The sequence below is a fragment of the Pan paniscus genome, chromosome 1, assembly GCF_029289425.2.
Source record: "Pan paniscus chromosome 1, NHGRI_mPanPan1-v2.0_pri, whole genome shotgun sequence".
NCBI classification, from domain to species: Eukaryota; Metazoa; Chordata; class Mammalia; order Primates; family Hominidae; genus Pan; species Pan paniscus.
Genome location: NC_073249.2, coordinates 84337623 through 84365321, shown reverse-complemented (window position 1 = coordinate 84365321; position 27699 = coordinate 84337623). Strand labels below are relative to the sequence as shown.

At 44.0% G+C, this 27699-nt stretch overlaps 1 protein-coding gene across 2 annotated transcripts in view; it reads right to left on the bottom strand.

Annotated features, from left to right (window-relative positions):
• Window positions 1-238: 238 nt before the first annotated feature.
• The window catches only part of RXRG (retinoid X receptor gamma), a 44397-nt gene continuing 16936 nt past the window's right edge, over window positions 239-27699 (bottom strand). The window contains exons 1-9 of one of the 2 annotated variants that reach the window (XM_008978253.4): window positions 24065-24250; window positions 19172-19316; window positions 16348-16527; window positions 10253-10413; window positions 10006-10135; window positions 8862-8994; window positions 7540-7631; window positions 6131-6236; window positions 239-727 (exon numbers count right to left, since the gene is read on the bottom strand). In XM_008978253.4, the coding sequence (XP_008976501.1) occupies window positions 580-727; window positions 6131-6236; window positions 7540-7631; window positions 8862-8994; window positions 10006-10135; window positions 10253-10413; window positions 16348-16527; window positions 19172-19244 (1023 nt within the window). In that variant the 5' untranslated portion in view covers window positions 19245-19316; window positions 24065-24250 and the 3' untranslated portion in view covers window positions 239-579. Of the gene's footprint in view, window positions 728-6130; window positions 6237-7539; window positions 7632-8861; window positions 8995-10005; window positions 10136-10252; window positions 10414-16347; window positions 16528-19171; window positions 19317-24064; window positions 24251-27699 lie in introns of those variants that run through there. The other variant, XM_003824582.5, reaches the window with a different exon arrangement.

The window sequence follows — 27699 nt, the reverse complement described above, 5'->3', positions numbered from 1 at the left end:
AAACAAAAACAAAAAACCAAGTTAATTTTGAAAGACAGCATCTCTTCCCAGTCTCCCCAGAATGTGCCCTGGGGCAAAGCTGGCTGTGCAGCAAAGCCCAGCTTAGATTCAGGCATTGTGTTCTGGGATTTATGGTCTCAGGACCCCAGCCCCAGCCTCGACCCCAGCCTCTGATATCCCTTCTCTATGTCTGAGACGACTTCCCTGCAGCACAATAACACACCCCATGCTCCAGCAGTGCCAATTTCACATATATTATTTTATTACTCATTTGTTTGCTTTCCAGGGCAAGTGAAAAAATAATTTAAACCAATTGTATGTACAGAGGCTTCATTAGTTTTCCCAAGAACTTCCAGAAAGTCTCCCAGCCCTGTAGACAGCAAAGCGTATTACCTTTAACATCTATACAAAAGTCCACCTATAAAAGTCTCATGTGTAGAAAGGTTTTCTTTATTATAAGCATCACATTTTGGGGACAGGAAGGGGGTCAGGGTGGGAGGTGGAGGAAAGTGCAGGGTGGGGTTCCACACACACCTGCCCAGGGGTCATCCTGGGTGGGGAGGCTGTGGCTGGTGGGGCTCAGGTGATCTGCAGCGGGGTCTCCAACATCTCCATGAGGAAGGTGTCAATGGGGGTGTCCCCGATGAGCTTGAAGAAGAAGAGGTGCTCCAGGCATTTCAAGCCAATGGAACGCAGAGCTGGGAGGCGGAGCAGCAGCTTGGCAAACCTGCAGGGAAGCCAAGAGGCATCAGGGACAGGGACGGGCAGGCACTGCACACCTGCACCTGCTGGCGGGAGGCCGTCCAATTGGCCTTCTCGACCCATCTGTGATAAAAGAGCTGGAAGAGGAGACAAGGGGGTCACAGAATCTCTAAGCCTAAAGAGCTTCAGAAACAGGCTGGAGGGCTTGTCAGCCTTAACAGAAGCTGGAGCGCATGACCCTTCAAGAATCTTGAATTCTGTAGCCATGTCCCAGGACTGCCCTCAGCTCCCCTCATTCACAGTGGAGAAGAGGAAGAACTAGATGACTGTGTCCACTCACTTTGCCAGCCATACTGGCTCCTCACATTCTCTGTGTCCCTCGGGTACCCGTACAGATCTGCTGAGGCACTTAGAGCCAAGCGTGAGACACTGAATGTGCTCAACCCATGGTAGCTGTCACCATTAGATGACACGTTTGAGAACCTTACTCTAGCCATCATGCCATCAATTTGCTTTAATTTCCAGCCCCCACAAAAAATCTTTTTAAGAATGGGTTCTCACCATGTTACTCAGGCTGGACCTGAGTACCTAGGCTCAAGCAATCCTCTCACCTCAGCCTCCCAAGTAGGCGGGACTACAGGCACATGCCTTGGGGTCCACAGTCACCAAATTTTTGTTGCCAATTTGTAACCAATTGTTACCAATTTTTTTTTTTTGAGACCGAGTTTCGCTCTTGTTGCCCAGGTTGGAGTGCAATGGCCCAGTCTCAGCTCACTGCAACCTCTGCCTTCCGGGTTCAAGCAATTCTCCTGCCTCAGCCTCCCAAGTAGCTGCGAATACAGGCTCCCACCACAATGCCTGGCTAAATTTTTGTAGTTTTAGTAGAGACAGGTTTTTGCCATGTTGGCCAGGCTGGTCTTGAATTCCTGACCTCAGGTGATCCACCCACCTCAGCCTCCCAAAGTGCTGGGATTACAGGCGTGAGCCACTGCACCTGGCCAATTGTTACCAATTTTTATGATCAACTTATTAGTCTATGCTTACCCTTAAATTAGAAAAAGAGTTAGAAAATCATAGTCTCTGCCCTTGAGGAGTCTATGGTCTGTTTGGGGAGAGGATACATGGCACACATGCATACACACTGACCCACACATTATCCTACACACTCACACATGCTTCACACCCATGTGCCCGCACACACATCCTCACCACTCACACACGCACACTCACACTCTTTTACACTGTCACATTCCCTTGCATACATGCACTTACACACACACCCTCACACATACACACATGCCCACTCATGCACACTTTCACATGAACTCACATGTGCCTGCACACACACCTTCACACACACTCATGCACACACACCTTCACACACTCTCATGCATACACACCTTCACACATACTTCACATGTTTGCACACGCATCCACACACTCATGCTCTCACACTATATTCATGCACATTATACACAATACACATACTCACACATGTGCACACACTCATTCTCACATATCTCATGCCTGTGGTCTCACATACATACACATGCACACTCTTACACACACATGCATGCATGCACTCACACATACACACATGCAGACACACTCCACACTCACACTCTAACGTTCTTACAACATGCACACACACATACCCTCACACACTCACTCATACACACCCTCACACACATTTTTCTATAACTGAGGACATTTGTTGTGAGATTCACAAAAGGGAGAAAGACCAGCATGTGAAGGAATTCATCTCCCATCTGCATGTCTTTTCGGGTACCTCTCTCTGTGACATTTTTCACTCTGTCTGTGTGACCCTCTGTGCATAGTGCAATGCCAGCTCATTTTTAACGTTATTAATGCTACTAGACATAAAGTCACTCTACTCACAACTTCCAAAAAAAGCTCAAGGACCAAAATCACTGTAGTCACTGTGGCCCTAAGTCAGAGATTTCTGGTTCCAGATGAATCTTTACTGAGTGTCACAACACTGTTTCATGAAAAAGTTACAAATTAGAATTTCAATGTTCCTTGAAAATGTGTATATTTCTATACTTATGCCATATGACATTTTAAAGAAATGTAGCAATACAAGGAAAACAAAGTGGCACCATCTAAAAAAGTAGAAATTGCTTCCCTATATGGAAAAATTAAAGGTCTATGCCAATGCCACACATTACTTCAAAAGCCTCCAGTGGTAAAGCCCCTGAAAGCATTTGAGTGGCATCACTATTCAGGAAAGAGGTAGTTAGAGAATAAGGAGGCTGAACTCCCGGCCGTGCCTCTGCCGTTAAGCTTTATGGAAGTAGGCAAAGGAAACGGCTTCTCTGTAAGTGCAAAGTTAGACTGGGATTAACTTTAAAAAATTTTTTTAACTCTAAAAAGGCAGGATTTTACAATATCTAAAATTCGAAGTATGCCATCATACTACCCTCTTTGTTGTGTGACCTGGATTTAGGAACTGAGATCAAGGCTAATAGAAATAAACACACCCATGAATGTCACAGCATTCCTCGCCCACAGGTTAGCAGCAAGGGGCATTTATGCCTTTGAAGGTGCCTGCTGTGTGTGCAAGAGAGTGTGTGTGTGAGTTCTGTGACCTGACTTTTGATCTCTGCTTTCTGATCAGAGTGAAAGCAGAATGTGGCCCCTGTGACATGTACTTCTGAAACGTTTCCACAGAGTGGCAGCACTCTCCCACTGAGAAATCTGCCTCCACCTGGCTGTGCCAGGATCCCCTTCAACCAGGTTCTGCGGACCAGAGGTGACCAGCCCTCAGCACACCCACATGCCTGGCCAGTGACACCCCTGATATACCTACTGAGCCAACTATGAACACTTGATCAGGGCAGTCAGCCTCAGTCCAAGCTGTGATGGACAAACCCAGGAGACTATGCAGGGGACTCTGCCACCTCCTTGCAGTTCTAAGTTCTGCCCTAGTCCTGGCAACAAGTGTTGGCCTCTCTCCCCAGTGTGTGGAGGCAGCCCAGCCCCCTGCCAGCCATATTCTGGCAGAAGAGTCAAGTTCCAAAGTTTTCAAAGTGATATGAATTAGAAACAACCCAAATGTCAATCACAGGGCGATGACTAAATACATTAGGATATGTTCACACTGCAAAATATTACAAAACCATTGAAAATGATAATTTGTAGTTGTCAATAATTGAATAAAATTTCTAGAATGGCTAAGGGAAGAAAATAATACACCAAACTGTATAATTTCATATCTAGAAATGCATACATGACATGCGTAATACATAATAGTTACACGAGGATACACACGAGACATAATAGATACACGACAACACTGGAAAGAAATATACCAAAATATTTACAATAAGTTCTTATTACCTGTTTTTTGTTTTTCTTTTTGTTTTTGTTTTTGATGGAGTTTCGCTCTTGTCATCCAGGCTGGAGTGCAATGGCATGATCTCAGCTCACCACAACCTCCACCTCCCCGGTTCAAGCGATTCTCCTACCTCAGCCTCCTGAGTAGCTGGGATTATAAGCTCATGCCACCACACCTGGCTAATTTTTGTATTATTAGTAGAGACAGGATTTCTACATGTTAGTCAGGCCGGTCTTGAACAACCGACCTCAGGTGATCTGCCAGCCTCAGCCTCCCAAAGTGCTGGGATTACAGGCGTGAGCCACTGCACATTTTTAAAAAATATTTTTATAATTGTTTTAACCAAAGCATGCATTGCTTTTATAGATAGGAAAAAAGTGAGTTGGAGTTTTTTGTTGGTTTTTTAAGATAAACAGCAAGACAGAGACAATTTCAGGAAAATGATATGTACGACACTCATTATTTGTAATGTCCTGCACATAATATGTGCTCAAAAAATGGAAGATTTGATAGAAAGCATCCAACTCAGGGCTTCAATAAGATGACTTGCCCAAGGCTCACACCTGACAGAGGCCAAGCTATTGCTGGCAGCCAGGTCCTGACCCCTTGGCCAGGGCTCTCTCAATCTCATCTATAGTGAACTACCAGGTTCACCAAAATCCAATATTTTCTTCTGTTCTTTGGCATACAACAGGATACATTCTCCAGCCTCCTTTGTGTCCAGCTGGGCCACGTGACTTGGCATCAGCTAATGAAAGTGAATGAAAAGGTGAGGGCCCTCTAAGACCCAGGTCTGGCCCATATGGCCTAGCCTCTCTGCCCCTCCACCTCTTCCCCCTTCCATCATCTGGATGCAAAACACAGTATGGCTCTGGGTCATGGTGGAGACACAAGAAAAAAGGAGTCTTGGTCCCTGAGTGATGTCATGCAAGGCAACCACCTCTCTGAACTGACTGCCCACCCAGATTTGTGAGCAAGGAATAGATGTTTGTGTTAAACTGGTGGCATCTGGTGGGTCTATTACAGCTTAATCTCACTAATATACTAGGCCCTGCCTATTCATTGCACCAAAGGGCCAAAACCCACCTACTCGAATTCATCCACAGCCTCCAACAAAAAACACAGCTCAGTCTCTTCTGGACAATTGCTAGAGGTTGGCTTATGATTCAGGATAAACAGCTAAGTAGATATTAGACTTCACAGAGGAATGGAAACCATTAGTGAGCATTGGGAGCATGTAAAATTAATCCCCCAAACAAAATTAATGTCTTCAAGACAGGCTTTTCCGTTTCATTTCCAATTTTCTATGAGATTTGAGGATCATACTTTCTCATTTTAACTGGCATTAGCAGAGAGGGAAAACTCTTTGGCTTAGCTGTACTTTGGAAGAAAGTTTTGAGAATATCTTTTAATAACTCAGAAATACCTATACTGCTAGATGGCCTCAGAGATCTGCTAGATGGCCTCAGAGATCTGCTAGACCAACATCCACCTTTCCAAATGAGGAGCCCAGACTCAGACCCAGCACCTTCCCAGATGCCACACAAGTGGCACCCTGGGGACCAGCATCCATATCTTCTGGCTACCAAAGCCTGTACTTCCTACTGCATGGGGGTTTCTATGGGGGCAGACCAGAAAGCAATGCAGTCACTCCTCAAACACAGGCTCTGTGAAATCACACGAACAGGGTTCACATCTCACCTCCATCGCGTGCTAGCATTATGGTCTTCAGCAAGTTACTTACATTTCTGAGGTTCTGCTTCTTGATAGAAATTGGAGATAATAATTCCCACATTTATTCATTTGTTTGCTATTCATCCTCCATTTAAAGATGTGTATACTATGTGTCGGGCACTGTTTTACATGTTGAGGCTAGAGGAGTGAATGGTGAGCAAGACAGATAAGGCCGCTAGCCCCATGGAATTAACATTTTTGTGGCTTTCAGCTTGTTATGAAGATTAAATAACATTTTAAAACACCTAAACAGTGCCTGCTGCACTTTAGGGGCTCAGTAGATGAAGAGCGGGAGTAGTTGCTGCTGCTACTACCATTCTGCCAGCACTGTCTCACCTGCCTGGCTGTTCCGGATACTTCTGCTTGGTGTAGGCCTCAAGGGTGGCATAAACCTTCTCTCGCAGAGTCTCCACCTCAGAGGGGTTGGACAGGCCCTTGGCATCTAAAAGACATGACTGAGTTAGCCTTTGATTACACACCCTCCAGCAGAGGCTGTCCCCATTCTCTCTGGCCACCATCTCTAGAGTTACTAGAGACACCCTGGATGGGGACAAGGGTGAAATAAACAAAGCTGGTCATTCATGCCCCCTTGCTCTTCTTTCTGTGCCCAATTTACCCAACAAACTCTTGGGGCAAAGATTTTAAACTCCATGAATAGGCAAATGTACCCACCACTGACTCTAAGGAGGAGAGCTTAATTTTATCCGGACCGTTCTCGAAATATTACCTGCACACATTTACCGAGTGCCTATTCTGTGCTGAGCATGGACTGAGTCATAAGATGGGGCATGAAAGCTGAATTGGCGCATGTCCTGCATTGATGAACTAACTGCCTAATTCCGGAGATAAAGCCTCTGCATGAATGACTACATAATTCTGAAGGTTCATCTTTCTTGACCACAGCAGGGTTTGCTGGAGTTGATCGCCTCCTTCTTGAAAGACTATTTTCCCTCGAGCTTCCAGGACACCACCCTTCTGATTCTGTCCCTATCTCACTGCCTGCCCCTTCTCAGGTTCCTCTGCTGGCTCTCCCTTTTTTCCCTGACCTCTAAATGTTGGCATGCCCCAGGGCTCAGTCCCCAGCCATCTTCTCTGCTCTATCTCCCCAGATGATCTCACCCCAATGTCACAGCCATACACAGGCAGAGGCTGACAGCTCTCAGATGCACATGGCTTCTCCCATGAAGTCCAGACTCATGAGAAGTTGCTTCCTGGGCAGCCACTCTTGGATATCTACTACCCATTTCCTATTTTAATGTCCAAAGACAAGATCCCGATTCCTACCCACCCACTGTCAGAACTTGCTCCTCATGGAGTTTTCCCCATCTCAGTGAATAAGAACTTCATTTTTCCCATTGTTCAGGAAAACAAAACTTAAAAAAAAAACCCAGAGAGTCATATATAACTCCTTTCTTTCTTTCTCATTCTATATTCAATCCATCAGCAAATCACAGTGGCTTTACCTAGAAATATACCCAGAATGTGATCACTTTTTACCACCCCCTTCACTGCCACCCTGGGCCACTGTCATCTTTCATCTTCCCCACTTGCCCCAGACATGCGCCTGCCACACTCATTCAAAACATTTTCCAAAATGGCTCTAGCTGACACTGTGAGCTCTCCTGGATTCCTGGCTCTGCCATCTGTGTCTCAGCTGAGATGGAGGACAACAACATGGGAGCACTGGAGGTTGACCGTGGAAGAGGGCTGAACACACACATCCCCTGGGGTTGAAGGGTGGTCACCTGGGTTAAAGAGCACAATGGCTCGCAGGCATCCCAGCTCTGACTTGTCCATCTGCATGTCTTTCATTTTGGAAACCAGCTCAGTTAGAACTCTGTTAACAGGAAACAAGCAGGTAATGAGAAAACCATAAGTAACAGGCCAAGAGCCAATAAAATGAATTCAACCAAAATTTTTATATGCCCACTCTGTTTCCAGATGATGTACCAGTTACTAGGGGTACAGAAATGAAAAAGATGCAACCCCTCATTGCAAGGAGATTACAGTTTAACTAAAGAAACAGACATAAAAACTAGCAGCAGCATGATGCCCAGGAATATAACTGCCATGAGCAAAGTCCAAGTGGGTTCCAAAGAGGAAGCAATGAACTCCAAGCAGGGAAACGGAAAGGCATCATGGAAGTCTTGGAAATTAGAAACGCAACAGGCACAGCAAGGTAAGGGGATTGCATGTCTAGAAAAACACAGCAGAGGGCAGCATTCAATGAACTGGTAGAAAGGTCCAGTTACCATGAAGGGGGATGAGTCATTCCAAACACCATGTTGGGCTCTACATGGAACATGTGGGAAAGGGCAGGGAAGTAGTAGATACAGCTCAGTGGATGTGCACATGACCAAAGAAGACCATTTACGATGGAGGTAGAAAGGGACCACGGGGCCCTGGCATTGGACAGAGAGATTAATTTCAACTTAATTCTCCTCTTTACTAGTTCTCCATCCTCTCACTCTCAAGTCATTAACTACTCATTTTATTCAACTCCTTATCAGATGGCTTAATTTTCCTTTAGTATCATTTAAGGCACAGAATTTCTGTCAGGGTATCCCTGCCTGACAAAGATGGGTTTGCTCCTGCTGCAGGCCTCCTTCTGAGATCATCCAGAGCCCAGCATAAACAGTCCATCTTGCCTGGCCTCTTGAGGACAGATCCTGATCCCTTTCCCATCCTTGGCCCCCAGGATTAACAGTTCACCCTCTCCACCCACAACTTACTAGCTGATGTCAAGATCTAATCTCTCCTTAGGAAATCCATTGGGAGAATAGGTTCTCCCAACTGCCTGGCAACTGTGCTGGCCTCTGAGTGGCTCCATCTTATTGTGATCTCAATATTTCTTATAATCTCTCCCTCATTCCCCAGGTTTATAGTTTCATGTGCCTAGTGGTCTCTGCATGGTCATGTGTAGCTAACTCTTTGGGCTGCCCATCCTCCATCCCAGCACTACCCAGAGGTTCATGCCCACGTGAGAATTCATGTATATACACATGTGTATACACACACACACACACACACATAATACACACAAATACTGGAAGCAGAAGAGAGACACCTGTCAAAGATGGAGCCGACCCCAGCACTGTGGGCACTGCTCCGGTGGACATGTAAACCCGTGGCCAGAAGGATGCCGTCCTGCACGGAAACTGAGCGGTGGGAGAAAGAGGCAATCAGCAATTCATTCCACCCTGCAAGGATAAGGAGGAGGTCTTGAGGGAAAACAGAACACATTCTTTCTTTACTTATAATCACCCAAGGCATGTACTATTATCCCACATAACACAAGCAGAATTGACAATCTAGGGAGGTTAAGAATTAGTTCAAGATGACACAGTTCATTAGCGAAGAAACAAAGGATAAGACTGGGGTCTCCTGACTTATGGCTCTGCACATCCCCCCACTCTCTCTCAGATGCAACCCAGAATGACAGCTTGAAGACAAGGATTCTTTTTTTTCTTAATCAGTCAACAAATGTGGATTGAACATTTAGCAGATAATAGTCACTATGTTAGCTGCCATGGTGGATAAAGCTAATATACCTTGCAGTTTTTCCCCTTAGGATCTGACAACCTAGTTTTGTTTCTTTGGCATTGTCTAGTAACACCCAACACAGCCTGTAGCTTTCAGATGACACTCAGTGAGTGCTCATTATCTAACAGGGATGAATGAGTGGACTGGTTCCCAATGCTCAGCCAATCTTCATGAAATTTCCCTGCTGGCTCAGTGACAAAGAGGAGATATGGCATATGTCAACGGCCTGCAAGTGTCCCAGAAATAGGAGACAAAAGAAAATACAGCACATAGAGTCTTAAAATAGGAAGACAGTGGAACCCATCTAGTACAAGCTTGAGCAAACATCTTTGGCTTCTTTATCTCACCTATGAAATGGGAATACCTCTATTTGCCAATTTCATTACAATAATGAGCCACTGCTTCAAATTATCCTCAATAACATGATTTAATAGTCTTTTTAAAATTTATGCAAATTATAAAGCCATGGTAAAATTTGCAAGGGAAAAGAGTCCCACTCCTTCATTAACGATGCTTCCTTTGGGAATGAACAACTCCGCACAGGGTTATTTCATCATCAGCATGGTACATAGCTTGGACATGTTGCAGCTCCATCAGGCTACTTTTTTTAGGATCCCGAGAGCAATTTCAAAATTGTCCCAGGAAAAAAGGCAACCAATGTGCTTTACCTGCCCGAAGCAAAATGACCTGGTCCTCCAAGGTGAGGTCAGAGAAGTGGGGAATACGCTTGGCCCATTCAACGAGGGTGAAAAGCTGCTTGTCAGCAGCATGACATATGTTGGTAACAGGGTCATTTGTCTGAAAAAGGAACAAAGTACTGTGAGGCACAGGTCCCAGGACTCAAATACACCCCTTTCTCCCATTTCCAGCCCTACCCAAGAAATGGAACACACATGTGTGTCTAAGAGCACATACCGAGTTCTCCATATTCATGTCACCATAGGATTCTGTCTTTGGTTCAACAGCAAGTTCAGCTTCTAGAATCCTCTCCACAGGCATGTCTTCATGACCACTGGTAGCACATTCTGCCTCACTCTCAGCTCGCTCTCGGCTCCTCTGTCTTTCTTCTTGCACAGCTGACATGCAGCAGGACATGCAGAGGTTACCATAATGCCCAGGACAACAGTGGGAAAGTTTATTACCCACCTAAGCCTCAATTTACTCATCTATGAAAGGGGAATCATTATGATCCTGAATTGGGGATGTTGGAATGTTGACAGATGAAACAAGGAAAGCAAAGCTGTTTGCTTATGCCTAAGGAGAATGAGGGGTTCTTTAGTGCATATTCTTTCCAATGCATTATGGTGACGACACTAGGAAGTATGCATTTTAAGCTTTAATAAACTCTAATTATGTCCTCTCTTTTAATGGGCCAACCACTCCTTGCTATCCCTGCAGATCCCCACATTCTTGCTCTACCTGCTGCCTCTAAAAAACTGTGAGCATGAAATAGTTAAGTAACAAGCACATTACTTTAAAAACTCCCTCTGTCAGATCCTATGCATCATCCTTGGCATTCACGTCCCATTAGGTCTGCCCCTAGTGCACCAGCTTGAACACAACATCACCTGATCCGACTTGTCAGGGAAGATCTTTAGGGAGCCAGCTGTGGGTATTTAGTAAGTGAAGGGGTGGAGGGATGTCACCTAGATGACATTTCAGAATCAGTGGCTCATTTTGGAGGTGGGGGAGGGTACATAGGCAAAGGTGTAGGCTGAAACTATCTCAGCCTCTCCAAAGCTTAGGGTTTTCATCAAGGTTCAGTGCAACTCTCAGAACCCTCCATGTCTATACATTAGGATTGAAAGCAGACTGCTGCCCCCTCCAATTCTATGCTCTTCATCAGGAGAAAAGTCTCTGTTGGGTTAGTTTCCATCATCTAGAAGGCTGTAGTTTCCATCTTATTCACAGCAGCAATAAAGAGAATTCAATATTAGAACACATTTTTTACATCCCCAAAGTCAAGAAAATTATCCTTTAAGCAGGTGACTAGCCTGAAACTCCATGACAGCTACTCCACTAGCAGCTCCTATTTCTGTTTCTCTCCCTTCCTCCCCATAGTCCACTTGCAAGAGTGCCTCCTACTCTCTGAGGAGATAGTGAGCCCCAGAGGCTGCAGAATGGACTGGAATCGCAATGCCGAACATCTAGTTTGTCATGCGAGCCATATCAGTCTCTCAAGGTAGGTCAGAGAAGGGTATGACTGCAAAAACACAACTTATACTCCAAAACTTAGTGGAGATACGCCAAAAAGCTTCAAGACAAGAATGGTACTGTGTCATTTGAGAGAGAGGCAAGGAGGGTAGAAAGAAAAGGAATAAGGGAAAGAGACAACAAAACAGGGTGAGAAAAAGAGGAAACAGAAGGGAGAGAGAACAGAGAGGAGAAAATAGGGAAAAGAGGGGCAAAAAACATGTGCCTTGGAGTCAAAGAAAACTTTTTCACATATAACTCTACCCCTTCCTTGCTAAATGGCATTGGCCATATGACTGAGCTTAGTAAGCCCCAGATCCCTTATCTGTGAAGCAGAGATTAACTGAGATAGTTAAGGCTGGTACTTAGTTAAGGTTGGTACTCTTCAGTAGTTAACTGAAATAATATCGTAGGGATGAATGAAGCAATTATAAAAACTCAATACAAATAGTTATTTCCTCTTGCCTTTGGTGTCTTTTTACCCCCTTGGGCTCATCTCTCCATCTCCCTTTTTGGCCTCTTCCTCTCTCTCCTGTTTTCTTCCTCCTTCTGTCTCATCCTTACTTTCTGCTCACTCTGTCAGCCTTCATTCATTGACAACATGTAGAAACTATAATATGTATTTTTTATTATATTTGGATTTACTGGGAAATGTTGAATGCTTCTTGTATTAATTTTTTTAAAGGTAGGTTATGAGCTTCTATTTGCCTTGACTTTAAAAGATGAGGGAAAGCAAACTAAGTTAAGTTTCATTCGTGGTCCTCAATCAATGTCTTCTAGAGATTTGTAACACTCAAGGAAAATAACCTTCAAGCTTCAGAGAAAATATCCTTGGTGTCAGAGAATTTGATTCGAATTCTGGTTTTGTATGAGCAAACCCTTTGCTATTCACTTTTCCTCTTTGTGCCTTAAATCTTCCTGTCATAAATGAGGAGTCATATATTGTTATTGGGGGGTAGCTTCTACTTGTCAGACATTCTGAGCTACTGTTACGACACACATCAGGGTACATCCAGGGAACCCTGGATGATCAAAAATAAAACCAAACTTCTGCCTTAGGAAAGGATTTTAACCATTCATCCAACACGTGTTTATTTCACACTTATTACAATAGGCAAAATTTATGAAGCTCTTTCTCTGTGTCAGGAATTATGCTCAACATTTCAGATAGATTACATTTCATTTAATCCTCACGATAATGCTCTGACATACTACGAGCCACAGAGAAACTAGTAACATATCTGAGGGCATGTGGTAGGCCATGATGGAGCCAGCACATGCACCCACAATGGCTCCTCCTGGGCCCATCTCTAACCTCTCAGTACTGCCTCCAAGGTACTGGGCTAGGTCTATTAATAAAGACCACACAGGGCTCACAAGGATACCAATGCTGCCCATGAACTGCCTCAAAGGCAATCCATTCTCCAGTCTTGAAACTACATGTATATGACAAGAAATCATGGAAATAGACATTCCAGAATTCCTGAGGTGGCCCACTAATCAGAGGGTCCCAGTCCTATACAGGGTCTGCCATGTGCTTGCTGTGTGGGCTTGTGCAGGTCCCTAGACTCTCCAAACCTCTAGTTTGTCTTTCAGGAAGTGGACGTGTTACGTTAGAGAATAGAAAATGTCCACTCTAGCTTTAACATTATTTATCCTAAAGGGGCAACAGGTCCTGGCCCCTGATCCCAGGCAGGTAAATTCTGTACCTACCCCAATTCCATCTCTTTATCTGTGTGATTTCCATGGTCTCTCTGTTATCTGCTCCAGGATGTTATTATTCTTGTCCTCAAGAAAGTGTTCAAACTGAGCCCCAAATTCTATAAATCAAGACCAGAAATGATGGCGGTGGACAGGCTATCCAGTAGCCTTTTGAAATGCACCCCCTTATATAGTCAGCGGAGGAATTGATTCACTCCTTTGCCTTCCCTTTGTCAGGGTAAACGGTGCCAATCTCTTCAGAAAGTTCCCTAAGAGCTCCTTTCCCTCTCCTAATTTTTACTACTCAGCTTTTCACTATTCTTTCTGTTTCTCCACATTCTTTTAAAAAATGCAGGAGCAAAAATTGGGTCCAACTTTCTATTAAAGTACCCAAACCATAGAAGTGTCTCTTACAGTTCACATGTCCCTGTTTTCCTTCCTTTTTTAAAAACATTTAACGAACCACAGTTCCCAACATTTGGCCTATTGACCACTCTGTCCCTAACTGAGCTGGGGATATTCAGCCTGCATTTTCAGAGATGGATTAGAATAACTCTAGAGAAATAGAAATGATGGTTTCTCTGACTGAGACTATTCACTTTCTTTTAATTCAATATCATGTGCTTAATGAAAACTGTTACTGTTCCAAGTCAATTGGAAACTTATCTCAAGTGTTTTAGGAGGAAAAAAATGACCCTGCAGTCACTGGACTCTTGTTAATGGGAGAAATACTTGTAGTCATTAGTTTCATTTTGATAATCATGGTGGGGGAAGCTCCAAGGAGTATCCAATTCTATCCTTGTGGAAAAAAGATGTTCTTCACCAGCAGGTATTTCATATCGCATGCTCCAATCTGTAACATCATTGATCCCACTGCCACAGCAAGTATGACATAAGCACAGAGTAGGCACTCAGCTAATACTCAATGAATAAATGAATGAGTCATTTTTAGGAGCTCCTGCACTTCTAAAACTTCTGATTTCAGCATTCAGTTTAAACTATTCATTCAACAATTTATTAAATGGCTACAATGTATTAGTCACTGGTGATAAAGCAGTGGGGGAAAAAAGCAGATGAAGCCCCCGCCTTCATGGATACAGACAGTAAACAAGATAAGTACAAGTGTTAGATCATGATAACTACTGTGTAAAAGAGACAAGGAAGGGTTGGGGGTGGCTGGTGCAATTTTAGATTATATAACCAGGCAAGGCTTTACCAAGAAAGTGAGAATTGGGTAAAGATACGAAGGATGAGAAGAAGTGAGCCATCAGATACCTGAAAAAAAAAAATCATTCTAGACAGACAGCAAGTGCAAAGGCCCTGAGGTGGGTGCATCTCTGGTATAGTTGAGGATCACCAAAGAGGCCAGGAAGGCTGAGGCTGAGAGACAACAGGGCATCCAGACTATGTACAACTTTAAGTCATGACAAAGATTTTTGCCTTTTTTTCTGGGTGAGAAGGAAAGACATTGGAGGATTCTGCTGAAGGAACGCCTTGACCCAATCTACTTGTTCAAAGCCTCCCTCTGGCTACTGTGCTAAGAAGAGACTGTAGGAGGACAAAGATGGAAGCAGGGAGATGTCTTAGGATGCTGTGTAGATCACTACAAAATATACAGTTAGCTTGGATTGGGGGGTTAGTGGTAAAAGTAGTGAGACTTGGAAAGATTCTGGGCATAGTTTGAGGAAGAGACAAGACTTCCTCACCCACTACATGTGGTGTGTGAAAAAAGAGGGGAGTCAATGGTTTTTGTTCTGAGCAACTGGAAAATAAGTGGCCATTTCCTGAAAGGGGAAGACTGTGTGAGGAACAGGCTGGGGTGTGGGGCAGATTTTCAGGAGCTGAGATTTGGGTCTCTCACTTTTGAGGTTGCTGTTAGATATCACAGCGAGGGCCATCTTCAGTTTCTTCACAACCTGGCAGGGAAGGAGACACAGACTAGGGCTGATCTGAAAGTCAGAGACCTGGGGTCAGTTCATTAACTGCCTTTGGCACCTCAGGAAACTCCGTTCATCTCTGTGAGCCTGTTTTCTCATCTGGCGGATGGTTACAGTTGATTAGGTGACTCTGTAAGGCCACCTGTAGCATCTTGACATGTTAAGATTACAAGAATTTGTTTGCTCATGGGTGACATTCACTTTTAGCAGGGACACAAAGAGCCCCTCTTCATTGACCCTTTCAGTAAGATGCCCTCTTCTCACAGAAAAGAAGTTCCTCAAGAATGAGGAGCGTGCTGGGCCTGACTGAACTCCTTGTTCTTATTTCCTAAAGAGAGGCAGGACCTTCTTACTCTAAAATCTATTAAGATTCACCACTATCCCCATGTCCCTGCTTGAGCTCACTAGTTAACTAACTGCCCACTTCAATTTATCTGTGATACTTAATGGAAAGACTTTTCTGTCTACTAACGGGACAGAAAGCACCTTCTGAGGTTTTTTTCTCTCATACTAGAATACCCAGCTAAACCACACTATAAATTAAAAGATGTGATGGTTTCAACACACAGTGGTGGTCTCTCTGAATGGGAAGGTTAGGTCTGTCAAACCTGTGTAATGCCAGTAATGCCAAAAGATGATGGAATATACTAATATCAAAGATTTGATAGCAGACCCAGGTAAAAAAAACTCAGTGAGTGAAATGAAACCTACAGTTTGCCCCAGAGAGAGACCTAGGATTAGAGGAGAAAAGTCACCTCCACCCTGAAGGTCAGTCTGACGATCCATTGGTAGAGCAGAGCATAAGGACCCTGAAACCTTGGCTCTGAGACTTGCTGCCTGGTTATTGGAAGAAAAAAGGAGACGGTCCAGTTTGGGGATCACCATCTGGGCTCCAGAAGAGGATGGGTAAATGTGGAGGAGGAAGATGCCTCTTGCCCTCTCTGCTCTGGAGAGACACATTTCCTAGGAAAAGGGTACAGTCAATTGCAATACACGAGTACCCAAAGTCATCCTAATTTCCTATTCAGACTTCTCTTTAGAGCCCTGTGGGGAAGAAATTTGAAGTGGAGATTAGGATGACTTTGGGCACCATGACTTCTCGTGTATTGCAGTTGAATGTCCCCTTGCCTAGGAAATGCCTCTCTCCAGACACAAGTTTTGGAACTGAATGTGTCTCACCTTCCCTCTTCATGCCCATGACAAGGCACTTCTGATAGCGACAGTACTGGCAGCGGTTGCGCTGACGCTTGTCAATGAGGCAGTCTTTATTATCCCGACACGTGTAGATGAGGTCCTTCCTTATCGTCCTCTTGAAGAACCCTTTGCAGCCTTCACAACTGTATACCCCGTAGTGCTTTCCTGGTTAGAAGAAAAGAACATTCCATAGATTGTTCTTGTGTTTATTTGGATCTTTCATTCAAAAGAACCTCTTGGCTCTTCCCCCAGAGAAACAGGCATATCACTTGGGCATTGGGACAGAAAGCAAATAATCACTAGCAGAGAATGCAGGCTTGATCACAGGAACCAAACTAAGACACAGCAAATACACTTTTCCTTGTGTCTTTCCTCTGCATTACTAATTCCAGAGAGAATTATTAGAAAATTCCTAAAGCTAAGTCTTTCTTTATATTTATTTTATAAAGGCAACTCTTGGGTTTAGTTAAGCAAATGTTCTGCCTCCATTCAAAACATTAGTGTAATAATAAATAAAAATATATATGCTTGTCACATATTACCTAGCAGGAAAAGAACCCCAACTTAACTAATTATAATTGAGACCCAAGTTCTTAGGAAACCTATTTAAATTTATTATCCTTTACCATAAACTATGAACAGAATTCTGAGTTATGAATTGTTAAGTGCTATTGACTGTTGAGGAAATTAATTGCTGTTTGATCTTTATATCATCATATGACAATCAAGCTATGACATAAAGATCTGATAGAAGCTGATTTTGCAGCCAGGCATGGTGGCTCACGCCTGTAATCCCAGCACTTTGGGAGTCCGAGGTGGGAAGATCACTTGAGGTCAGGAGCTTTTAGACCAGCCTGGCCAACATGGTAAAACCTCATCTCTGTTAAAATATATATATACAAAAATTAGCCGCGCATGGTGGCGCATGCCTGTGGTCTCAGCTACTCCAGAGGCTGAGGTATGGGAATCACTTGAATCCCGGAGGCGGAGGTTGCAGTGAGCCAAGATCATGCCCCTGCACTCTAGCCTGAGTGACAGAGCGAGATCCCATCTCAAAAAAAAAAAAAAAAAAAAGAAGGTGATTTTGCTTAATCCAGACTAATTTGTTGCATATTTCATTGCCCTTATTACCTGTCCACACATGCAGTTTTCAATTACCCCAGGCAGGGGTGGCTAATTTGGGTCAGGAGAGCCACCAAGCCCATCCTCAGACAGGCATCATGAATCAATCACAATCCTTTTTCTAGGTAGAAGTCTTCTTAATACCAGGCACTATGCTTGATTGATTGAAATTGCAGAACTTCAAAAATATAAGGAAACAAATCATTCAAAACATATTTGTGTCTGATTCTTTGAATGTAATATGTGATGTCATTGAGTTACAGAAATGACATGACTTTCTAATTCTGTTTTACTTAGGTTTCCAGCATCTCAGGGGTTTACAGTTCAGAGGAAGCCACTGTAAGATGAAATGATGGTTACAGATAGCCTGCCTGAAGAAAAGCCAGCCTTTGCCTCATTGGTTGACCATACTACAGGCCGGCTTTTCACATTGCTGAACTCACAGCAATGATAAATACAGGATTTTATCTTGGGCCCAGAAAACCTAGTGCTCTCAGTTCTGAAATATTTGTCTTAGAGAAATATGGGACCAATTTTTCAACTGTGTGACATAGTCATTCCCATGGCTTTTCAATATTTAAATGAACCTCATAGACTTTCAACTAGAATAAGCATAGCAGAGAAAACACTGTCGGGCTGTGGCTGGTGTGCTATTACGGCAATGGCCAAGTCTGCATGATTTGGGAAATATTTTTTGAGAGCAAGAAAACATCAGCCATTCAGCTAGGTAAGTTCTAGGTGCCTGGAACTTTCAATGGAGTGACATTCTTTAGTGGCTTTGGTGGCATTAAGAGTATAAGGAAATATTCAGTTAGCCATCATGGACAGCTATAGAAAAGAGAATAACCTCCTCTTATTATTGTTCTTCAAATAATCAAATCGGAGATTCAGATGTGTTCAAAATTGATGGGGAGGGAAATATGGGGCAGGAAGAATGGAGAGGAAAGAAGCAAGGAAAGAAATAACTGAGAAAAGGAGAAGAGAATCAAAGATAAGTTGGTGAAAACACATTTATTTCTGCCTATAAAAGCACATTGAAAATCTAGAATGTTATAGCAAGAAATACGCTAAAATATTAAAGGGTTTATTTTTCTTGGGGACATTATGGGTAATTTTTTTACTTTTCTTTGCAGTTTTCTAGTTCGTTCAAATCCTCTACATTAGGACATTATTTTTACAATTGCTTATCTGGGAGGGGTTATTCTTAATACTTTTTTTTTTTTTTTGAGATGGAGTCTCATTCTGTGGCCTAGGCTGGAGTACAGTAGCGTGATCATGGCTCACTGCAGGCTTGACTTCCCAGGCTCAAGCTATCCTCCCACCTCAGCCTCCCAAGTAGCTGGGACTACACCAAAGCACTGGGATTATAGGTGTGAGCCACCACACCCAGCAGAAATACTTGATAATCACAACAGCTTCTGTTTCTCAGATACATGTGTAATAGTGTGACTCCAGAGAAGGGTTTCTGAAATGTTTCCTGTAAATCTCATCCTCAAAAAATAAAGCCATCCTTTAAATTCATCAAAACGGCAGCCTGTGAACCCAGTGACATAAATGTATAGGTGGGTCCCCAGTTAGCCCATCCTAAAGGGCCATTTTCCTTTCATTGAGTACAAAGTATCCAGGCAGACAGTGAGCAGCCCCTTCTCTGTGGCACTTTTCAGGGAGTGTCTGCTTCTGCATGTACCTGAGGATCTGTCTCCACAGATGGCACAGATGTGTTTAACCAGAGATCCGGGGCTGGTGGATGGGTAGTTCATGTTTCCAATCCCGGGAAGCCCTGGTAAGGGCTTGATGTCCTCTGAACTGCTGACACTGTTGACCACATTTAGCTGCAAGAGAAAAAAATACTGTAAAGCACAGAGCCAGAGTAAACTCAATCCCCAAGGCCTAAGGCAATGAGGGCTTACTCAAGAAAAAACAAGTTCTATTTCAAGAAACAGTTTCCAAGTACAGAGTATTTGAAACTGCCTATCTGTGAGATGAACTTAAGGGAGGGATAAAAGTGCCATAGGAGGAACAAAATTATTTCTAGAAGCCAAAACTTAAACCAAAAATCACAACACATCTCCATTAGAGTCTATTTGCTTTTATTCATTTTACTCATATGTTTTATTTAAGCTAGAAATCCATGCCAAATTACACACCCAGGACAATGTCAACTGTGTATTTTAAAATTTTTATCAACTATTGACTGCCTATTCAGCCGTGCTGCAAGAGGAACTACGACCCTCAGGCTAAAGACTTACGCTCTAAGAGAGCCAAGCAAAAAAATGCAAATTCATTCATTAGTCAATCAACAGATATTCCCTGGGCACTCAGAATGCCAGACACTGTGCCAGGCTCTGGGGTACAAAGGCAAAGAAAAATACACACCCAGAAGGAGTTCACGGTAAAATGAGAAAGGACATGTGTAATGGTCATCTCTGCAAGCACACTGAAGATGCTAACTCGAATACATCCCTTATTGTAAGTTAATATCAGCTCCCCATCACCATCCCTGTATCTCCCAGTGCTCTTGGTAAGATTCCTCAGAAACTGAGGCTAAGTATCTTGTGTTCACCAAAGAAAGCAAATTGAATACATTTGAGCCACTCATCCAATCAGCAATAGAAACCCAGAAGGTATATCTCTCATTCCTCAAAAATGTACAATGTCATCAAGGAGTCAGAACATGCACAAAAAAATAAGAACACTTACAAGCAAGTTCAAACGATGGTGGTGCAGGATATGCATGTTACTAAGTGTCCAATAGAGGTAAAGGTTTAGTGGTTAGGAACCACTGACTTCCCATGGTTTGTCTGAATTTTGAATCATATTGCCTAACCAAAGTGACAATAATACTCAAACTGAATCAAAGGTATGATTTTCCTCTCTATTCAAGGCCTTTGGGACAGAAGAAAGGTTCAATAAACAGAAACTACAATAGAGCGTAAGCTAGGTTCCTTCTAAATTCACGAGCTTTTTCAATTCACTAAGCAAATATTTATTGAGCGCAGGAGGCAAACAGAGGCTCTCAGTTAAACACTATGAGGGATACAAAAAAGAAAAGACACAGCCTTTGGTGCTTTGTTTTGAAATCAACATCACTGTTAATTTTTAAAAATTAATTTGCATAATAAATGACAACACATATGTGATAGAAAAATTCCCGCTTCCAGCACCACCCCTTTTTTTATACAAGGCTATGAGAAGACATGTGGAACTTGTAACCAGTATTTTGCTTTGTTTTCATGTAGTACACTGGTTCTCAACCCTGGGGGCTTTGAAAAAAAACATGGACCTCATCCATGTCTTGAAATTATGATTCCATGAGTCTGAGGTAGGGCCTTGGCTCTGGCATTTCTTTTTTTTTTTTTTTTTTTTTCCTTTTTTTGAGACAGACTCTTGCTGTGTTGCCCAGGCTGGAGTGCAGTGGTGCCATCTCGGTTCATTGCACACTTCACCTCCCTGGTTCAAGCAATTCCCCTGCCTCAGCCTCCCAAGTAGCTGGGATTACAGGAGCATGCCACGACACTTAGCTAACTTTTTTGTATTTTTGGTAGAGACAGGATTTCACCATGTTGGTCAGACTGGTCTCGAACTCCTGACCTCAGGCATTCTGCCCGTCTTGGCCTCCCAAAGTTCTGGGATTACAGGGGAGAGCCACTGTGCCTGGCTGGCTCTGGCATTTCTTAATTTCACCAGATGACATTAATGTGCATCCAGGGTTAAGAACCACTGCCATAGCATGACTTCTAGGCAATAACTTTCCTCAAGTGCCTCAAAGAAACAGAGATTAGCACTTGGATCCAACTCATGAAATGGAAGAACTTTAGGTCAGATGACCCCACAGAGAGAGCCCTCTAGCTGACCACGGCTCTGTCCCCAAGTCCTCAGAGGGACAAGAAAAATCATGGGAATAAGGAAGAAACCACCACCACCTGAGGTTCAAGGGGTCCCCACCCTTCCTTCTCCTCCGACCCTCAACTCCAGCAGGACCAGCTCCACTGCCACCAGCCAGCAGCAACCACGGATAGTAATGATTGCCATTGCTACCATCTATGGAAAGCTTGCTCAGTGCTAATTAATTATGTTAATCCTCTCAACAACCCTAAGAGGTCTTCCTATTTACAGATAAGGACATTGAGCCTTAAAGTGGGTTTATTCATTTGTTTATTCAGGAACAATATGGAGATCCAAAATGGAGGGAGATGCAGGCGCTGCCTCAAGGAATTGGCCATTAATGTGATTAAAAGTCAGTTTGGATCATTCAGGAAGGAAAGATCACATGCTATTGAGATCAGGGAAGGCTTCATGAAGGAAGTGGCATTTGAGCTGGGACGTGACAGCCTTCAAAAATGGGTAGGATTTGGATGGGCTAGTGATGGGCAGAAGGCTTTGAGAGCAGAGGCCTAGAGGGAAGCCCAAGTGTTTGTGGAGCAAACATGTCCAGTGGATGGATGGGAGATAATGCTGAGAAGTGCGCTATGACAAAGCCTAGAAGCTGAATTGCCTTGCTAGGAGAATTGATTTAGTTTGGGAAGCAATAAGCAGCCACTAAAGGCTTGGAGCAGAGAAATAATTACCTGAAACCATTTCAGTAATACAGTGAATGAGGTACAGCATGAGGAAAGATTAGAGGAGACATCCAAGGTATTGCACCTGCCCAGATACCAGGTTAGGTACCTTACCAGGTTTGACTGCTTGGAGCCAGAACCCCAAGATCCTGGATCTCAGATCATCATTCCCCATTCACCACATTGTCTGCCTTGGGTGAGAGGTGATCCTCAATCCTCAACTGCCCTAGCAGCTTCCTTCCTCACCTCCTTGGCCAGGAGCCCCTGCAGGAGCAGACTTGCTTTGGGGCACTTTCTCCCCAGTCTGAGCCAGCAGCCCCTCTCCAACACTCCTCCTCTTCATGAGTGGATAGTGGCAGGAGGGGCAGTGAGACAGGTTGGTTGATGTTTTCTCTGTCCATCTCTCTGGCTGGCTTGGGGTTTGTTTTGGGCTCAGAGCAATGGCAGATGAGATCAAAGGCAGCCATCAGAGCATAAACCCATTAGCTGCCTGGTCCCCAAGTCCCCCAATCCCGGCTGTCTTGTTCCATTAGAAACAGTCTACTGAAATAAGCACTTTAGAGCCGGGATTCACCAGGCAACTCCTATCTGCTGCTGCACGCAAGCCAGCTGCTCCCTGAGAACAGGAAAGAAACATACTTGTCTGCTGGATCGTCTTCCCTTTTGCAGACTCAGCCAGGGACCAATTCATTCTGCATGCTTCTGGAGCCATCCTTGAACATTGAGTCCTGCATTTCTGAACTGTGTTCAGCCCAAATCCTTCCACCAAAGGTTAGGCTGCAGGCAGGCACTCCCGTTCCAGGGAGCAGAACTCTTATAGTGGCACAGCCTTAATCTAGCTAAGGCCTTCATCATGAGGAGTAATAAGCCTGGACCTCCAACATGGGTTTGGTCTAAACCTGCGACTTCCTAATCAGGTCACTTCACTTAGCAAAGACTCTATTTCCCCATTTTTAGGTGAGTGTGTGTGTTGCCGGGGGGGGTGGGGAGGGAGGTTGAGGCTTCAAGTCTTTTGTCCCTGGCTCAACCAGATCTGCTTTTATCTTATGTGTATATCAGGCTTCCAACTATGCTTTCATCTGAAGAAAAGACTTGATGACTTAATTTTTTAAAATCATCAGACGAGATGAACTTTAAGGTCTATTCCAGCTCTAACATTTGCAATTTTTATTTATTTTCTATAAAAATGCAAACAGACTTAAGAGGATAATAATTCAGTTATCAATAAATATCTAAGCAGAAATTAGCAATGATAGAACCCAGGTCAGGCTGCAGAGTTCAGGAGGGGAGAAAAAGACAGGAGTATTGCAAAGATCTGTGAGGCCCATTCCGGAGTCCAGCCAGCAGACATCATGCTGACAAAGATGCAATATCAAACATACACACACAAACACACTCAGAAAAATGTTTCCTATATCACATTATCTACAAAGTACATAAATATCTTCCCAATGATATATTGATGTCTTTAGAAATTGCATCACTCCACTTAGATGCTCCCCAGGGCAGGGATTAAATCTCATACACATTTTTGGTATCTCCAGTGCCCAGTACTGGGCCTGGTTCAATAAATGCTTGTTGAAATGAACTTCTCTAGAACCTCTCAGAAACAGTACACCTGAATTACCTAAGTGTATAATACTATCACCTGGGAATAATCCTAATAATACCAAGTTACTGCTATAGAGCATTGCATGTCTAGAGAAGTGATTTTTAAATCCACATCTTCTTTGACATGCCTAAAAAAATCCCTGTAGGGTAATCAGGGCAAGTATTTGTAACCCCACGATAAAGAAAAGGAAACTGAAACAGAAACAAGTTAAAGTGGTTTGCAAAAGATTACACAATTCCTGCCTTCATCGTACCAGTTCCGATCTCTTCACTCCTCAAGATCAAAAATCCAACAACTGCAAAAAGAGAAGCTCAAACAATGAAATGACAGAGCACAGAGGAGACTGGCCCTGCCTGCTGCTCCCACCCCTAGACACTTCCTCCTCCCTTCACCCCCAAATTGTACTTACGCGAGACCCAGGTCACAGAATGAACATGCTTCCATCATGAATCCCTCTCAGACCAGTCCTGGGCGAGGAAGGCAGGATGCATAGGAATAATCTGCCCAGACGATCCAGAGTCCAGCTCACTGTAGCTAACACCAAGGCCTTTTGTCCAGTGTCATCTCGTTAACCGAGCAAAGCATTGCTGCAGTGTGGTTCCGGAGCCCAAGCCCAGAACACTGCTCAGGGTCTCAGGCTGCTGAGCTTCCCCAGCACTTGGCAAGCTTAATATAGCTCCCCAAAGCCAAACTTGGCCTTGGCCTCTGCACACAGCCCAGTTGGCCAGGACCAAAGCTTCCATCTGACCTTTCAACCCCAATCCCTCTGTACAGACATATGGTCCAGGAATAGCAGCCCTGCTACTCACACAGCTCTGAAGATGAATTGACTGGCCATGTTTGGCTCAATCAGACTTGAGTGTGGTTGCTAAAAGCAGCCTCAGAGGGATGGTGCCTTGCCCAATTCCTACCCACAGGATCTGTCTACCACCTCACCCTATTTTATTTCTTTTCAGATATTACGATTTTTATTTGAAACTATCTTGTTTATTCCTTAGGTTTTTGCCTGTCCTGCCTGCTATTGTGTGATTGCCATGAGAGTAAAGACCTTGGCCACCTTATTCCGTGCTTATCCCTAAAACCTAGGACAGTATCAATTAGTACCTGATGCATAGTAGGTCCACATAAATAGTTATTGGGATGAATGTCAATGCCCTTTGCAAAACTGTACTTTCATTCCAAAACTACAATGTACTTTCTGTCTGTAACTACCAGATTTTACTCACCTTCCTGGACTCTGTTCACAGGAAAGAAAGGAAATAAACAAACCGCATACATTATGAAGCATAGGGTATCAATGGCCCTGCTGATTATAGTGGGTGGGGGTGGCATAAATACATGTACACCCCCGCTGCTGCCCCATCCCCACTCCTCTGAGCACTGGGGTCAAGGAATATATATTGAGCAGTTTATAATTCCCTCTCTTTGCTCCCTTCAGGTCTGCTCCTGCGTCTATGACAGCACACAGACAGCACTGAAGTGCAATGGATCTGCATAATGTGGCCACCTCTCCCACAAGATTACCCGGGAGCACTGATTATCCATCTTTTAATCCTTGGCTGCCAACAGGAAGATCTTGGGGTCACTGTGCAAGTCAGCATACATCACAGCATTAGGCAAATGCAGGGTTGTGAACACAGGGCTGCAAGCCAGGGGACAGGTTTTCATTGTGGCTCTGTTTTTGACTGGCTGTGTGAGGCTGCACAAGTCACTTGGGCTCCCCAAGTCTTGGTACTTCATTTGTGGCATAAAGGGTTTGGACAGAATGAGTGATCCTCATTTGAGCAAGAGTGGGGCAGTTAGGATCCCCTGTGGGGCTTTTGCTACCTGCACAAGGGTCAAAATATGGGATGAGAGAGAAATGTGTACTCTGAAAAAGTCCTACAGGTGAGAACCATAAGATTAGAAACTGGGGTGAAGATTACTGGCCAAATTATACCCAGTAAAGTAGTTTATTTGGCCTGAGGAATGCTTTAAAAGTCTTTGAATTTGAACAGCTTTGAGGGAGCAGGGCAGCTCTCCACAGTCCACACCTGCCCCATTGACTTACACACCCCTTCCTTCACTCACCTGTGTTACCTGACTGGCCCCAGCTCCTGGAATCCCTACACTAGCTGATCTCTAAGGCCGTCTCCAAATTATCTAATCTATGGAGCAATACATTTTTGAAGTCCTTACTGGCTCTATGCTATAACTCCACATGAATTTGTTTTCAGACCCCTAGAATATGAGGTGTCTCAGAGGAGACTCTAGGCATGGTCACTGAAGTTCTCTCTGGAGTAGCAGAAAATGCTGACATAAAAGAAGCCCTTCCTCCTCTCTAAAACTGTATTCAAAGGAGGCTTTGGGACTTTGTTAGTCAGTGATCTCCAGAGAAACAGAATCTATAGGAGGTGTGTATGTGTATATATATTTTAAATTTTATTATAAGCAATTGTCTCACATGATTTTGGAGGCTGATAAGTCCCAAGATCCACAGGGTGAGTCAGTGAGCTGGAGACCCAAAAAAGCTCATGACATACTCCAAAGGCCAGCAGGCTTGAGACCCAGGAAGAGCAAATGCTTCAGTTCAAGTTCAGAGACAGGAAAAAAAATGACGTCACAGTTCAAAGGTCATCAGACAGGAAAGTTCTCTTACTCAGAGGAGGGTGAGCTTTTTTGTTCTATTCAGATCTTCAACTAATTGGATGATGCCCACTCACATTAGGGAGGGCAAACTCCTTTACTCAGTCTACCTATTTAAATGTTCATCTCATCCAAAAAACACCCTCTCAGAAACACCCAGAACAATGTTTAACCGAATACGAGGGCATCCTATGGCCCAGTCAAGTTGACACATAAAGGCCCTGCCAGTTCTGCCTCTAGGTGTGCTGGTAGTTGGGGCAGCAGGGACTCTGGCTGTTATACAGGGAGAGAAGAAGCTATGGCAGATGGGATTATTGTTCCTAATACTTCACTCCTTTTAGTTCTTCATATTCTTTGCATTGTTTCTCTGCAGTACTTCCCACTAATATAGACACAGCCTTCTTCCTTGCCCCATCAATGTTGGAATCTGTCATATGTTTTGTTTTGTTTTGTTTGAGACGGAGTCTCGCTCTGTTGCCCAAGCTGGAGTGCAGTGGCATGGTGGCACTATCTCAGCTCACTGCAACCTCCGCCTCCCAGGCTCAAGCAATTCTCCTGCCTCAGCCTCCCGATAGCTGGGATTACAGGCACCTGCCACCACACCGGGCTAATTTTTTGTATTTTTAGTAGAGACGGGGTTTCACTGTATTAGCCAGGATGGTCTCCATCTCCTGATCTCATGATCCACCCACTTCGGCCTCCCAAAGTGCTAGGATTATAGGCATGAGCCACCGCGCCCGGCCTGAATCAGTCATGGTTTTCTTAGGCTGATGGAATATCAGTGGGCATGATTTGAGCAGAGGCTTCACTGTGCTTTCTGGATTGGGTTTGGACTTTTGCATTTCTGTGATACACCACGAGAAAAGCATGCCCCAAGTAGCTGCCACTCCTACTGAAACATGAGGAGCCTGCAGCTGAGCCCACTCACCCACCATCTGAAGCAGAGCCATCTGTCCTAGCCTAAGGTAGACATATGAGTGAGAAGATAAGTGTTTGGGGATTTTTGTTATGCAGCATTATTGCAGCAATAGCCAACCACTACAAGATGGGAAGGATGATGAACTTAGTGTGGCATTGCTAGAAGGAAGTAAAGTTATCTGGCCATCCTATAGGCTCTGCAGAGTAGCAATCTAGCATGCACCATGCATATACTTCTTCTCCTCCATCATAGCAGAAGGCACTCAAAATTAAGGTAAAGTTTCCTTCCCAACCTCCCATAGTCTCAGAGACAGCATAGCATGTAATGCAGTCTGCCTTGTTCTCAACTTATCCATTGACATACCTGCCTATTTCTCCTCTCATTTGTAAGCTCCTGGAAAGCAATGGCCATTTCCTGATCATTTCTGCATTGCCTTTAACAAGAGCACGTGGCACTTCAGTGACTCAATAAATGCTCATGATTGAATTGAGAAGAATAAA